The following is a 12301-nucleotide window of genomic DNA, read 5'->3' as shown; positions in this document are numbered from 1 at the left end:
CATTATTTGCTTTGCCACTATCTTCCTAAGCCTTCGAGGGCGACCAATTGGCAGTAGCAGCTTAGAGAGAAGAAAAACAGACAAGCAGTATTTTAACAATCAAAATGGTGCCATCTGGACATTTTGAGATTAGTATTCTATTTTACGTTGTTTTTTTTTTCATCTATACATTATAGAGCGGCTTATGGTGGGACAAGTTATGCAAGTTGTTTTCTCCAACACAAAACGAATATAGTTGTGCATACATACCGCCCGTTTAAAATATACGCACTAGACATGAATGTATTTATCGGTTGGGACGCAATGCGTATTATTCTCCATTTTTAATATTTTATTTTAGTTTATTTATTATACGATATATTATTTATTTTAAGCCATATTAATGACCCATCTTTTGTCAGGCCCCCCGTAACCCTCAGCAGCAGCACTAGAAGGCAAAGAGTAAACGAACCTCTGTCTAGAGTTTAGGAGTACGGTAATTTTGGACAAACCAATGTAACCGTATATTCAAACCAGCAAATTGCATCGAACGAATGTTGTCGAAGAATTGCGTCACCAAAACGGAAACGGAATGAATTGTAGATGCAAAGTAACTCTTACTATCCACGAAACTCGCACGGTTTAGCAAGCAAAACAATTACGGTTTTATAGGAAAGCCGCTCGAGCATAGCGCACTCTGAAATCAAATCTTTACTCCTTATAAATGGCCCACTACAAGTGAGAAAGCAAGCGAAATCAAAACTTCATCAAACACTTTACAATATTAAACCATAAGCTCTTATTCTCATGCAAGTTGAAGCGATCCTTTATAGACGATATGTGTGGGCTAGGTGTGGACTAGGACTAGATTCGTTTCACCACCGTAGCGTAGTCATTAGTTACTGTGTACATAAACCCGCAACCCGTATATTTCGTGAAATAACTGCAAATGGCAAAACCTAAAACTATTCACCTCCTAAACGGAACCATTACAACGATACTGCAGAAACCTTAACCCCTTTTTATAATACCTACACTGTTACACCGTAGCCATTGTTCCCCGGTAGGGGATCTTTTTCTTAAAGGTACGAACCGGTGATTAAATTTGTGAAACACTGTTTCGTCATTTGTTTTCGGTTCGCTCACAACATAGAACACAGATCCATTTCAAATTTATAGTGAAGTTAGTTTATTCGCAGCACCAATCCAACCGCGCAGAGGTCGCTTTGCATGCTAGGCTCGCCAGCCACGCTCGGCGAATGGCCCGCAGTTATTCATTGGGACGAAATTCACGAATTATTAGTATCTTACTCTCATCTTATGTGTATATTTCGTAGCATACAAACGGTGACTCGAAGGAGGAGGTGCGTTGTTGTAACGTTTCCGGATCCAGGAACCGAGTCGAATATGCTACTAACCGAGCGCAGCCAACGTAAAATATTGCTTGATTAGCCGTAACATTTATCTCCTAACACTGCCAGTCTCTTGTCCCGTGTCCACGTGGGTCGGACGGACTTGCGTCAGGTACTAGGATGCGCGGGCTTGTGTGTTAGCTGAACCACTGAATCGTTCCACTCATACACACTATTTTAACGAGAGCTGCAGGAGGAACAGAAGCATTCGATTCGCTCGACTTACTCGTGTGTAAGTGGTCTGGCAGATGTATTATAAACGAAATGATTATGCCTGTATCGATATCCTTTTGTATCCATTCAGTATATTCGCAGTTTTGTATATAGGTTTGTTTTTTTTCTTTATCCATAAATCGCGGGAGTGAAGTCAGTGATGCGATACTTCGAAACGAGACGAAAAAATGGCGGAATAGTCTCGTGAAAATATTGACCCTAGCCGGGCCTGTTTTTGTTTAATTTTCTTTCCTTGATCCTCCTCCTAACCAAGTCCATAGGCAGGCAGCCGTCGGTACTTTAGTTTTTACATGTAACGATCCTTTGTATTATATTATGAGCTTTAAGATGGTAAGAAAAAATAAATCAACAAGAACTAACTAGAGACGGAAATAAATAAACACGAACACATAAACCACTCACTTAGCAACTGTGTAATTACTGTGTTTGCTATTGCTCGTGAGAAATCTCCCAGAACTCTTGATTTGCCCATGTCACGGCGCCGCTGTGCGTCGGAGAATGTCGTTAGCGGACAAAACGAGGTTTGTAGCTCTCCTGACATGGATTTTGAAGTCTAGAATGAGTTTACGAAATCATCGAAATCATAGAAATCTTCTTCACGATCGATAAGCAAGGCCTTCCAGTGGAATTTGTTCGACAAGGCAATGCGTTATCGAAATGGAAGCAGGCTCGTTGAAAAGTGCCGAGTCTAAATAACATGGCATTTAGGATACGAAATGCACTTTCAGTAATGCTAACGTTGTTCACTAACGGTTTCGTTAGGCTTTAACAGTATATAATGAATCACTTGGAGGGCGATCCGAATGGGGACAGAATTGCTTGTTTTCGTTGATATTTGGTACTGTAAGCTGGTGCATTGAAAGCACTGTTATCCCGAACACTGTGCGGCAAAAACCTCATCCGATCACCTTTGTCATAGATCAGATACATGCCAGATTCAATTAACACACACTGTATACACATGATCATAACGACCGTATACAGGAAAACACTAAAATATTTAAACATTCACATAACTAGAGAATAATAGCCATAATATTTGAAACAAAAAAAAAGTGTACGTGTAGTTGATTGAAAAATTTAAATGTTTCCTTCGCTCATCTACTCCGTCCGGTTAGGCATCGTGAAATTGTAAGCGGATACTATTTTGAGCGCCAGTGTATTTAACGCTTTTCGCCCATCCAATCAGCACTACATTTCGCCGCTGTCTGGCGAAAGTCCTCTACGAAGAAGGGTTCTTCTTGTTGGAACGGGCTATGAAGGTGAGAACTTCGTCGAACTTGCTTGATTTTATTCACCATGCACTTCTTCGATACCATTCAGTCCCTAGAGTGTAAAATGCAATCTTTTGTGCACCAAATGAAGAGACCAATTCATTATCGAAATGCCCAATTGGGTTGGGATAAATGCTGCAATCGGTTGGCAACAAAGTTTGAACCCAGTGCCCACAGTTAATGGACAGTAAAATTTACTACTATTTACTTATTCCATTAGGCAAAGCAGCGATCGCGATTCTGGGGGGGCCATAAGCACCGTGCGGCATTGCTTTGACGTGTTAATGACGGTCGCAGTGAAAAAGATCGCTCTACTTTGTTGATTTTGATCGTCCACATTATTTATTTTCTGATGTTTAGAAATAAATTACTATTTATAGTCTACTATCAATACATTGAATGCATCAACTCTGGCTTGCTACTTCTGGTACTGTTGGCGTGGGTGGCGATGGATCCGGAAGATATAATTTACAGATGAACTAACCTGGGAGATGTCGGACAGTTGATGGCGGGGGCCAAAAGTGCGCTCCTAAATGTGCTAATCCCGTGCAAACGCAAGCATACCCTTGTTTACTTGTTGCTTCCCTACGCTTAATGAGTAAAAATTTGTCAAGGCGGCAATTGAGTCGGCTGCAAACGCGGCTGCCTTGTGTTTCCCACCCCGTCCGCGTCACGTCGGTACGGAGCTTAATCGCAGCTCAAAAAGTATGTAAATAAACGATTTGTTACCCTACGAATAGCGAGCTACTCCTACGAGCGGTCTGGGCGATGAGAGCTGCCTGCCACGCCGGCTGCTGGACCGGCAATCCTGCGAAGCGAAGGCGGGACATTCCCCGGTGCGGCCAGTATGTTTATATTTATAGGAACTCTCCCATCGGTTTAATTACCAGTTCGTTAATCTACGAGGGGCGGGGAAGAGAGAACGAAATCAATCAATCCGTGACCGTTCGATCCATGGCCACTGCAGACAAATTGCTCACGTCATCGCCGCCAATCGGCCGACACTTACTTGCACGTTTTCCGGTGTGGTGATGGCGTACAGAACTGCTTCCGCGACATCTTCCGGCTTCAGCTTGGGCATGTACTTGACGATCTCGTTCTCGTTGCTGCTGACCGTGGACAGGATGTCACCTTCTACGAGGCCCGGACTGATGCTCTGCAAGAGTACGCCAAGCGCGCCCAAATTAGTTCCGAGCTACGGTTCCGGCGGCGAATGTCCTACCCAAAACTTACCGTGACTTTGCAGCCCGTGTTCAGGTAGATCAGCTCCTGGCGGATGCACTCGGTGATGGCGGTAACGGCATACTTGGACGCAGGATACATGCCGTTCAGAGGGCGCGTTCCGGGCACGGCCTGGTGCACCTTGTGCCCGAATATGCTGTTCACATTGATGATGTGGCCCTTGACGTCGCGCGCCTTCATCGATTTGACCGCTTCCCGCGTGCACAGGCACAACCCGATGATGTTCGTCTCCATCGTCGTGTAAAGGTCTCGCGTGTTATTTTTCTCCGTCAGCAGACACTTGGTGATGACGCCGGCATTGTTGACCAGCATGTCCACGCCACCGTACGCGCCCTCGATCCACCCGAACGCCTGCTTCACGTCGTCCTCCACCGTGATGTCACACTCGACGCAGTTCAGGTTGCCGGCCACGTCGAACAGGCTCGCGCGCAGCTTCTCTACCTTGTCCCGCCGCCGGGACAGGGCGCACACGATCATGCCGGCGCGAACCAGCTCCTTGGCGATGGCGCCCCCGATGGCCCCGCTCGCACCCGTCACTACGGCCACCTTGCCCTCCCAGCGCTTCATGCGATCCACGATGTCCAACCGGACGCAGATGGCCGGGGCTGCTGGTGCTGCATCACCACCGCCACTAGCGCTTCCGTTGCTACCATTCGCTGCCATTTTGTGTCCCGGTTCTGTAAAGCGAGCCAGAGACCAGAGAAAATGTTACCACACCGAGCAATTGCGCACCGATCGACGCTATGGTTAAGGACTCTACTAAGCACCGCACACGGATTGAGGTCAGGTTTGCCAGGGAAAAAAACGATTTCCCACAATGTGTTTGACATTTTTGTGTTCTTCTAAAATTCTATCATTCACCAGATCCGCTCTGTATCTCGCATCTGCCGTTCGCGGACGACAACGAACCGTTGCGCGGCTAAGATTAAACGCAACGACCTCTTCTGGGGAGCATCTTCGTCTTCTGGGGGAGCTAATTGCAGTTAACGAGTGAGGCTACTAAACGTAGCAATAAATTTCGTTTCCGATTCATCACCAGTTGGGCTGAGCCGGGCCGGGCAATAAAGGCGTTATGCATGACTTGAGGGAAAAATAGATAAATCACACCATTTTCCACACCGCCGCCACACCGGGTCAGACCGGGGAAGTCCACCGAGGACATGCTCATAACCTTGATTTAAAACAATTTAGAGGGTTGTTTTTTTGGGTGTGTGTTTTGCGTAGTCGGTACAATCGATGACACCACCGGTTCGATGAAATAACGCAACTGCAATGCATAATGCTTGGTTTTTTTGTGTTTTCCTTCCATACTGTTTTTGCAACGAATCATTTAAACTATGTCGATGGATGGGACCCACAATAGCTTAGCATGATTTGGCTGCACTTGAGGAAATGTCTCCATTTTAAACAATCCCAAAAAAGGCAGGCTCTCTACCTAATAATGGGCAATATCAAGTTCCACTGATGTCTATGTTTTAGGTATACATCTAAATTTGAAACCTTCGCTACCAGATTGCTTTTGATTGAATTAGCTTGATCAAATAAATGGCAATGCTATATTAAAACGTCATTCAAACAGCTTTAGCTTGTCTTTTTCACCTATTACAGGATTTTAGATCCTATTGCAAGTTTTTGGGACGGACAAAATGTCCGGCAAAACTCATAGCAAGATAAAGGAAGTCTCCAAGAAGCCATCGCTGCCATTATGGGCTAGTTTAAATGCGCTCGTTTGATTACACCCGAAAATGTCCGCATACTTTCAACCGCATAGGCGTTTAAATTTGTAAACAATAAGAGCATTTTAAAACGTTTGCCAAAATGGAATGGTTCCTTGTTACTTATGTGCTAAAGACTAGAAGCCCTTGACGGCACAGTAATGTCGTCGCATGGCTTATACGACTTAGTTCAGCAATTCAGTCAGCAAAAAAAAGAAGCCGCACTATAGCACACACAGCCCTAATTTCGGTTCATATTAATTATCATAATGAGTCCATGGTCGATCCACGCTCGATTTGCCACCGCCAACTATATCTAATCCGTTCGAACGAGAGATCACACACATTTCGCGGGTCGTGGATCGGTCGAAAATCCGGGGGCCAGAAAATTGCAGTAATTAATTTGTCGCACTTAAGTACCAGAACCGATCGGTTAACTCATCCGGAAACGGGCGCGCTTCCCGCTCCGTTGCGGCGCTAGTAAACCGTGCGGCCAGCACTAATGATGGCATCACACAAATTATCGTCACAATCCGACTCGGAGCCGGGGGTTCAATTCGCACCACCGAACGAACCAGCGCGTAATTGTCAGACTCGATCACACCAGAAGCCCCCAGATAAAGTCACAACACGATGCTGCAAAAACTCACAATGCACCGTTTTCACAGAACAAGACACAGAACTCGAGGAGGTTTGTTCCGCAGGGCTGCTCGCTTGCCTTTTCGCCGAACTCTGCCTGGCCTGGATGCACTCTCTCTCTGTGTGTCGCCGGCACCAACCGTAATCGCCCGGGAAGTGTTTGTTTGAGGCACGATCAATGGGCTCCGGCCGAAGGATTCCGACGAAATGTCGCTCGCCGCAGCGATCGCCACCTATTTATATAATCTTTCGCCGATCCGCGGATCGTGTGCCCGCGCCCGCGCACTAACTGCCTCTAGCGCGTGCGAATACTACTATCGGGTTGGCACAATCGGGCGCAGCGGAACCTTATTACGCACGCTCTAATCATCGCAGCATCCGCGCGTGGCCATGGGATCGTGCCGTCGTACTGCGCCATAGGGATAATGTTGGATCCCTGACCGCAACGGCGATCGTGTTGGTGGCGATCCCAAGGAGCTACACACACATGTGGTGCACGCACACCTGTGGCGCCAGACGGCCATCGTGAAGTTGGTAATTTATTGCTCCTTTTTCTCCATCACACCGCCGAACGGGTCTTCACTTCGAGCGCGATGAAAGCGCTAAAAATGGTTTTCGTTAGAAGGTCCACCGGAAGAGATTACTACAGGAGCTAAATAGTAGGACTGTGTGTTAACCATCTGATACGTGTTCAATTGTTTGTAGTGGCAAAAACCTCTGGTAATCTTACCGAAGCCTTCCAGAACATCGCCAGCATTTAAAACAAGTCTTATTAGTAGCGATAGCTTGTTGGAGACTTCTTTCATCTTGCATTGAGTTTTGGTGGCCATTTGGTTTGTTCCAAAATAGCACAACCAAGTTTTGGGTTATAAAACAACTCAAAGCTCAGTTGAAAATAACCCGGCACAGTACCATTGATTTGATAGCGGTGTGTGAATGACAAATAAAAGCTGCATCATCCGAAAGTGAAGGCCACAGTTTAACCTAATCCTTTGCGCAGCATTAGAAGGTCCACCATTTATGTACTACTCCGAAACGAACTCCGAAGGCTACATAGTAATTGAGAGCCGAGCTTCCGGGAACTAACGAAAACGATTACAAGCCGAGTACATAATATACGGATATACGGCACCGCCGTGCCGATAATCATTTGACCACAAATCGTGCGCCCTGATGAGCCGCCCAGGAACGCGTGCTACCGACGGAACGGCATTCGGCTTGGCATTCGAGTGAATGTACCGCGCGCGGCCGCGGTGTCCGCGGAGTGCAACATAAATAAGGAAAATTTATCACCATGTGCCGCTCAGGGGTGTGTGTATGATATGTCTTCTGCTAAATATTAAAGCCGAATGGAATGAAGTTTAAAAATAAGCACTTTTTTCCACATTTCTCTGTGGCATTTTTGTGCTTCGGCTATTTGGCTGGTTTCCTTCGCCGAGAGGCTTTTTCGTGCGTGGCCTCAGTGTTTGTGTCTGAAGGAGGAGGATGTGAAACGAAGGATTAGCGATTCCGTCCCACGGTCACAACAACTCAATCGGCTTTAGCAAGCGCGTTTCTCTTGGCTTCGCTAGGGTTTCGAGAAGATGACTTTAGAGTGTCAACGGACGAACAACGCAACAGATCTCTAACAATGGCCACGAGACAGCGCTGGGCAGAAAGAGATAGAAAGACAGAGAGAGTGCAATTTCATTAATTAGCCCAACAGGGAACCCAAAAGGGTCCCAGAGTGGACCTGTCTGTGATGAACCGGTTTCGGATCAATTTATTGCGAGCGACTCACGGCACGGCATCATCGGTACCGGTTGCCAAATTGTTTACTGAACGCCATCGGAAACGACTTGTTGGCGAATTAAGTCAAGCGCAGGACAGACCATGATCTTCCTGTGCAATCGTCATACTTGCAACGGGTATGTTGCAAGCCGGGCTGGGGCTTAAGAACTCGAAGAAAGGGGTTGAGAAAAGTATTGCTCAACGGGCGAATGGCATATTCTTGTCACCGTCACCGCAATTGGAGTGACATTGTATGAAGAAAGCAAAAGTAAAACTACTAATTACATTTCAAAAATTTGTTTCGCATGTTTCATCTATCAGCGGACCTGATGGACTTCCTTGCACCACAAATTGACTGATTGAAATAAGACTCCGTGACCGCCATTAAACCGGTGATTAAACAGCAGAGCATCGCAAATAAATCGAACACACCCATTTGTTGAGCATTTTCAGTGGAAAAGCCGAACGGCTACGCTTTTTTTATTTGATTTGATGATTGGATTAACAAAAACTTACCAATAATCGAACATTTTTGAAATGCTCATCATCAAAAGGCTTATCAAAAACTAACAAGACACCATAAGGTTCTACGCTCGGGAGAATAATTCGACGCTCTTATTGTGTACGAATTATCGCGTAACGGACGAATGCGATTTTATTTGATGCCCTGAAACAATCTGATGGCACCCAAAGCGACTGACAAGAACCTTTTTCTAAAAATAATGTTTCATTCATGGCTCTTCGCTCAATATACAGTTACTATTAATTTTGAACGTATTAGATTGTACGGTAGTTTGAGCCTGTCCATTAAAAGACAACTAATTTGAGTTTGTTGATTTCCTAGCATTCCGTAAGGACTGATCCGCCGATATGGTTAAATGCAAACATAAATGAACAACAACGTTACTAAGTAGTACCAATAGCCGCCAATTTAACGGCTGACTCAACTTTAAATTTCATTCTAAATGCAACAAGGCTCGCAGGAGATCGATGTAGCGAGCACGGCAGGAATTGTGTCTGGCGGCAAAATGTGTCTCAATTTATCCTGCACCTCCCCGCTTCCTGGTTACGGGCATGAAACGGGGCCTCGCGATCGACGGGCACCACACAGCACAGCATAGACAGCGCGCCACGCCGAAAAAGATCGCACGCATTGCAAATTGGTTTTCCGCCCGCCGGCCACCGTCGGCGGCCGCCCTTTGCCGCGCGTGGCCGTTTTCGTGGAAGTGAAATTTTTATTGCCGTTTGATTAATTAGGTGAGTAGCATTCGCATTTCAAACACGCATTTTCGACACTTTCAACATTTGTAGGTGCTTCCCTGCCCGGTCGGTCGATGGTTGCACACTCTTTTCTGACACAAATCCAAACATTACCTACAAATATATACACACACTCACACGCACAGTGGCCATGCCATGTAGACGCGTCGCGAGATGCTGGGACGCGCCATGTCAAGATGATTGTCATGTTGATAAAAGTTTGTGACACGTACTCACGACGCTGGGCCACGGCCACGAGAGGCCACTACGGGGGGAGCGGGTGATCTGTAGGTGGCAGAGAGCATATAAATGGGTATTTTCGACCTTCCCGTCCGCCAGAGGAAGTGAGATTGAAGATGATATAGATGTACCCCCGGTCCTTAGGGCCACGGCCGGGACCGCGGCCCAATATGCCACCTTCCGATGGCAAACTACTCCACCTAACGCATGCTGACAGCAAGAAAGGTGACACACCGCGCTAAAATGTGTGTCGGAAAATGTGTCCCCGATGTTCGCCAATTCTCGCGGGGTCAGCATAATTGACCATGTGCTTGCCATCGATAAAACACACCTTTCCGTCCAATACCGTTACCGTCATTCTGAACCAACGAGTACCAACAACGAAATATTGGCTGATTTCAGGGACTTTTTGTTTATGACTATTAATCTTCGTCTTAGTCGTCTTAGCACTCTGGCTTTAATTCAGGAGCACTTGTAGAGAGCGTTCATTACGTAGATTTGCCATACTCTTGGTTCTGTTTTGGACGTACAACAATGATCGACTAACAATCGACGAAGATCTGCGCTGATAATTAAGTATTTTGAATGCAAGCAAAGTTGAATGTTTACAACATTCCTCGGATTCCTACCACATTCGCAATACGTTTCAGTGTACGGGTAGCCATTTTTACCACTGGTCTCCGCCGAATTTCTGTTCAAGCCGTTCAGGGTGCGCCGACTGTTGATGGGTTCAATTGCGATAGCTGCCGACGACTTTTCTAAACATTTGACGTGCACTATACATTCGGACATTTATAGATTGATAGATTGACTCCAGCTAAAGGCAGCCGATTCTAGCACTTCTTGACCGTCAATTTGGACTAAAATACAATTTTTCGCAAGTATTATACGCGTGTTTACTATGTTTACTACTATAGTATACTATAGTCCACTTCACTTTGTTTTTGAATTCATTTTCAGACACACTGACAGGGTTCGAACCGATGTCTTCCTCACGGGGACCGATTAATCAGTGCAGCGTAAGTAAATAATAACAGGTGTTGACAATGAGACAGAAGCCATCAAAGCCTTCCCACAAAAAAACCACTCAGCATTAGTGTCACACCTCAGCATTCCATGTGGCACTATAGGCAGGCGGCGCGCAAAGTAGAGACCGGTGCTGTGTGAAGAAAAACAAGCCATATAACCGATTAAAAAGTGTGGCGAAATTCGCTAAACCAAGCCCACAAGAAGCATCCCGTGCGAAGATAAATTTATCTATCATAAATTTCCACTTTCGGCGGCTCCCAGATGCTTGCCACGTTCCCCCCACTAGCCGAATACCGAATGACAAATGCAGCGTGAGGTTCTGCGGTTTGCCTGGCGGGACGGTGGACGGCGACAAACTGTCCATCCATTCAACTAGCAAGATGCCGACGTCTGGCAGGTTGCGGACTTCGATTGCGGTCACATTTGTCTGTGCGTGCGTGCGTCCGTCGACAACCCGCGTGATTTCTTACCTTTCGGGCAGTTAGTCAGTTTGAATGGGCCCAGAACCGAAAACAATCGAAACCGTTCTTCAAGTCTCGCCAGTCTCGATCATTACCCAATGCTGCCGGGGATAGGTTTTCGCGTGCCGGTCGTGACGTGATGAGCGATGGCTAACGAAAAACCATTCCGTTCGCCGCCACCAAACCAAACTGCCGTCTGATTTACGGTGCGCCGATTCAGTTCATTAATAAGTCAACCAACCTAAGCTCAACTACTTAGGTGCACAGATTATTTCCTGGGAGCACACGTGTGATTATCGTAAATCCTGGTCCTGGCTAAAATAAGACGCTACGCGAACGCGATCTAAAACTCCATGGACTGATGACGGGGAAGCAAACAGCGCGGATTAAAGTGAACGATGTTTGCAGGGACAACTCGAGACAAGCTATCTTGGCGAGTGGATTGATAGGCCGAAGTGCTCGACAAAAGTATGCTAATGTCGACTATCGGTCATTCCAGGTGTAAAAGAAAAACACAATTCGGCCATCGAATAATCGTCCTGTCCCGGCTGTTTAGAAGCATATTAAAAAGCTTTAAAGCACATAAATTACGCTCAAAACATTCATATGCTCGGTGACAGACAAGAAGCGATAAATTCTTCAACGCAGCGCACAACGTTTAGTGCTGGGCGCACCGTCAACGTTTGACCGTGCCCAAGTCACTCAGCTTCTCATGCGGAAGCAAGCGAAACACCTTGTAAGCGCCATAGAAAAAAAACATCCTTATCCTCCGCGTGATAGATGAACAAAGTGAATCCTACAAGACGCCCAACACGGTGTATGCCTTGTAATCCCTAAATCCTCTCGTCGAATCAGCGCTCAGCGCACGTCTGGTGCCGTCGTGGACGACATTTTTCAAAATTCCTCCACCATCGTGGCGATTGATTCAGCGCCGCCCAGTAGTTGGTTTCGGACCGCTGTTACTATATTAATAATGATGTTAAAGGTGAAGGTCTGCTGAAAGCAGCCACTTCTAACGTTCGCCATCTTTCACTTTTAATGCCGCT

At 46.2% G+C, this 12301-nt stretch overlaps 1 protein-coding gene across 1 annotated transcript; it reads right to left on the bottom strand.

The window, feature by feature from the left end:
- Positions 1–3246: 3246 nt before the first annotated feature.
- Positions 3247–6647, bottom strand: LOC128278162 (farnesol dehydrogenase-like). The gene is made up of 4 exons (XM_053016829.1): positions 6507–6647; positions 4133–4818; positions 3909–4055; positions 3247–3798 (listed from the first exon to the last, which is right to left on the bottom strand). Exons 2-4 carry the CDS (start codon positions 4802–4804, stop codon positions 3757–3759), a joined length of 861 nt encoding a protein of 286 aa, XP_052872789.1. The 5' UTR covers positions 4805–4818; positions 6507–6647; the 3' UTR covers positions 3247–3756.
- Between the last annotated feature and the right edge of the window lie 5654 nt (positions 6648–12301).

Source organism: Anopheles cruzii, chromosome 2 (assembly GCF_943734635.1).
Source record: "Anopheles cruzii chromosome 2, idAnoCruzAS_RS32_06, whole genome shotgun sequence".
Classification (NCBI taxonomy): Eukaryota; Metazoa; Arthropoda; class Insecta; order Diptera; family Culicidae; genus Anopheles; species Anopheles cruzii.
Note: the sequence above shows the minus strand (reverse complement) of the source record. Positions and strands in the feature narration are given on the sequence as shown.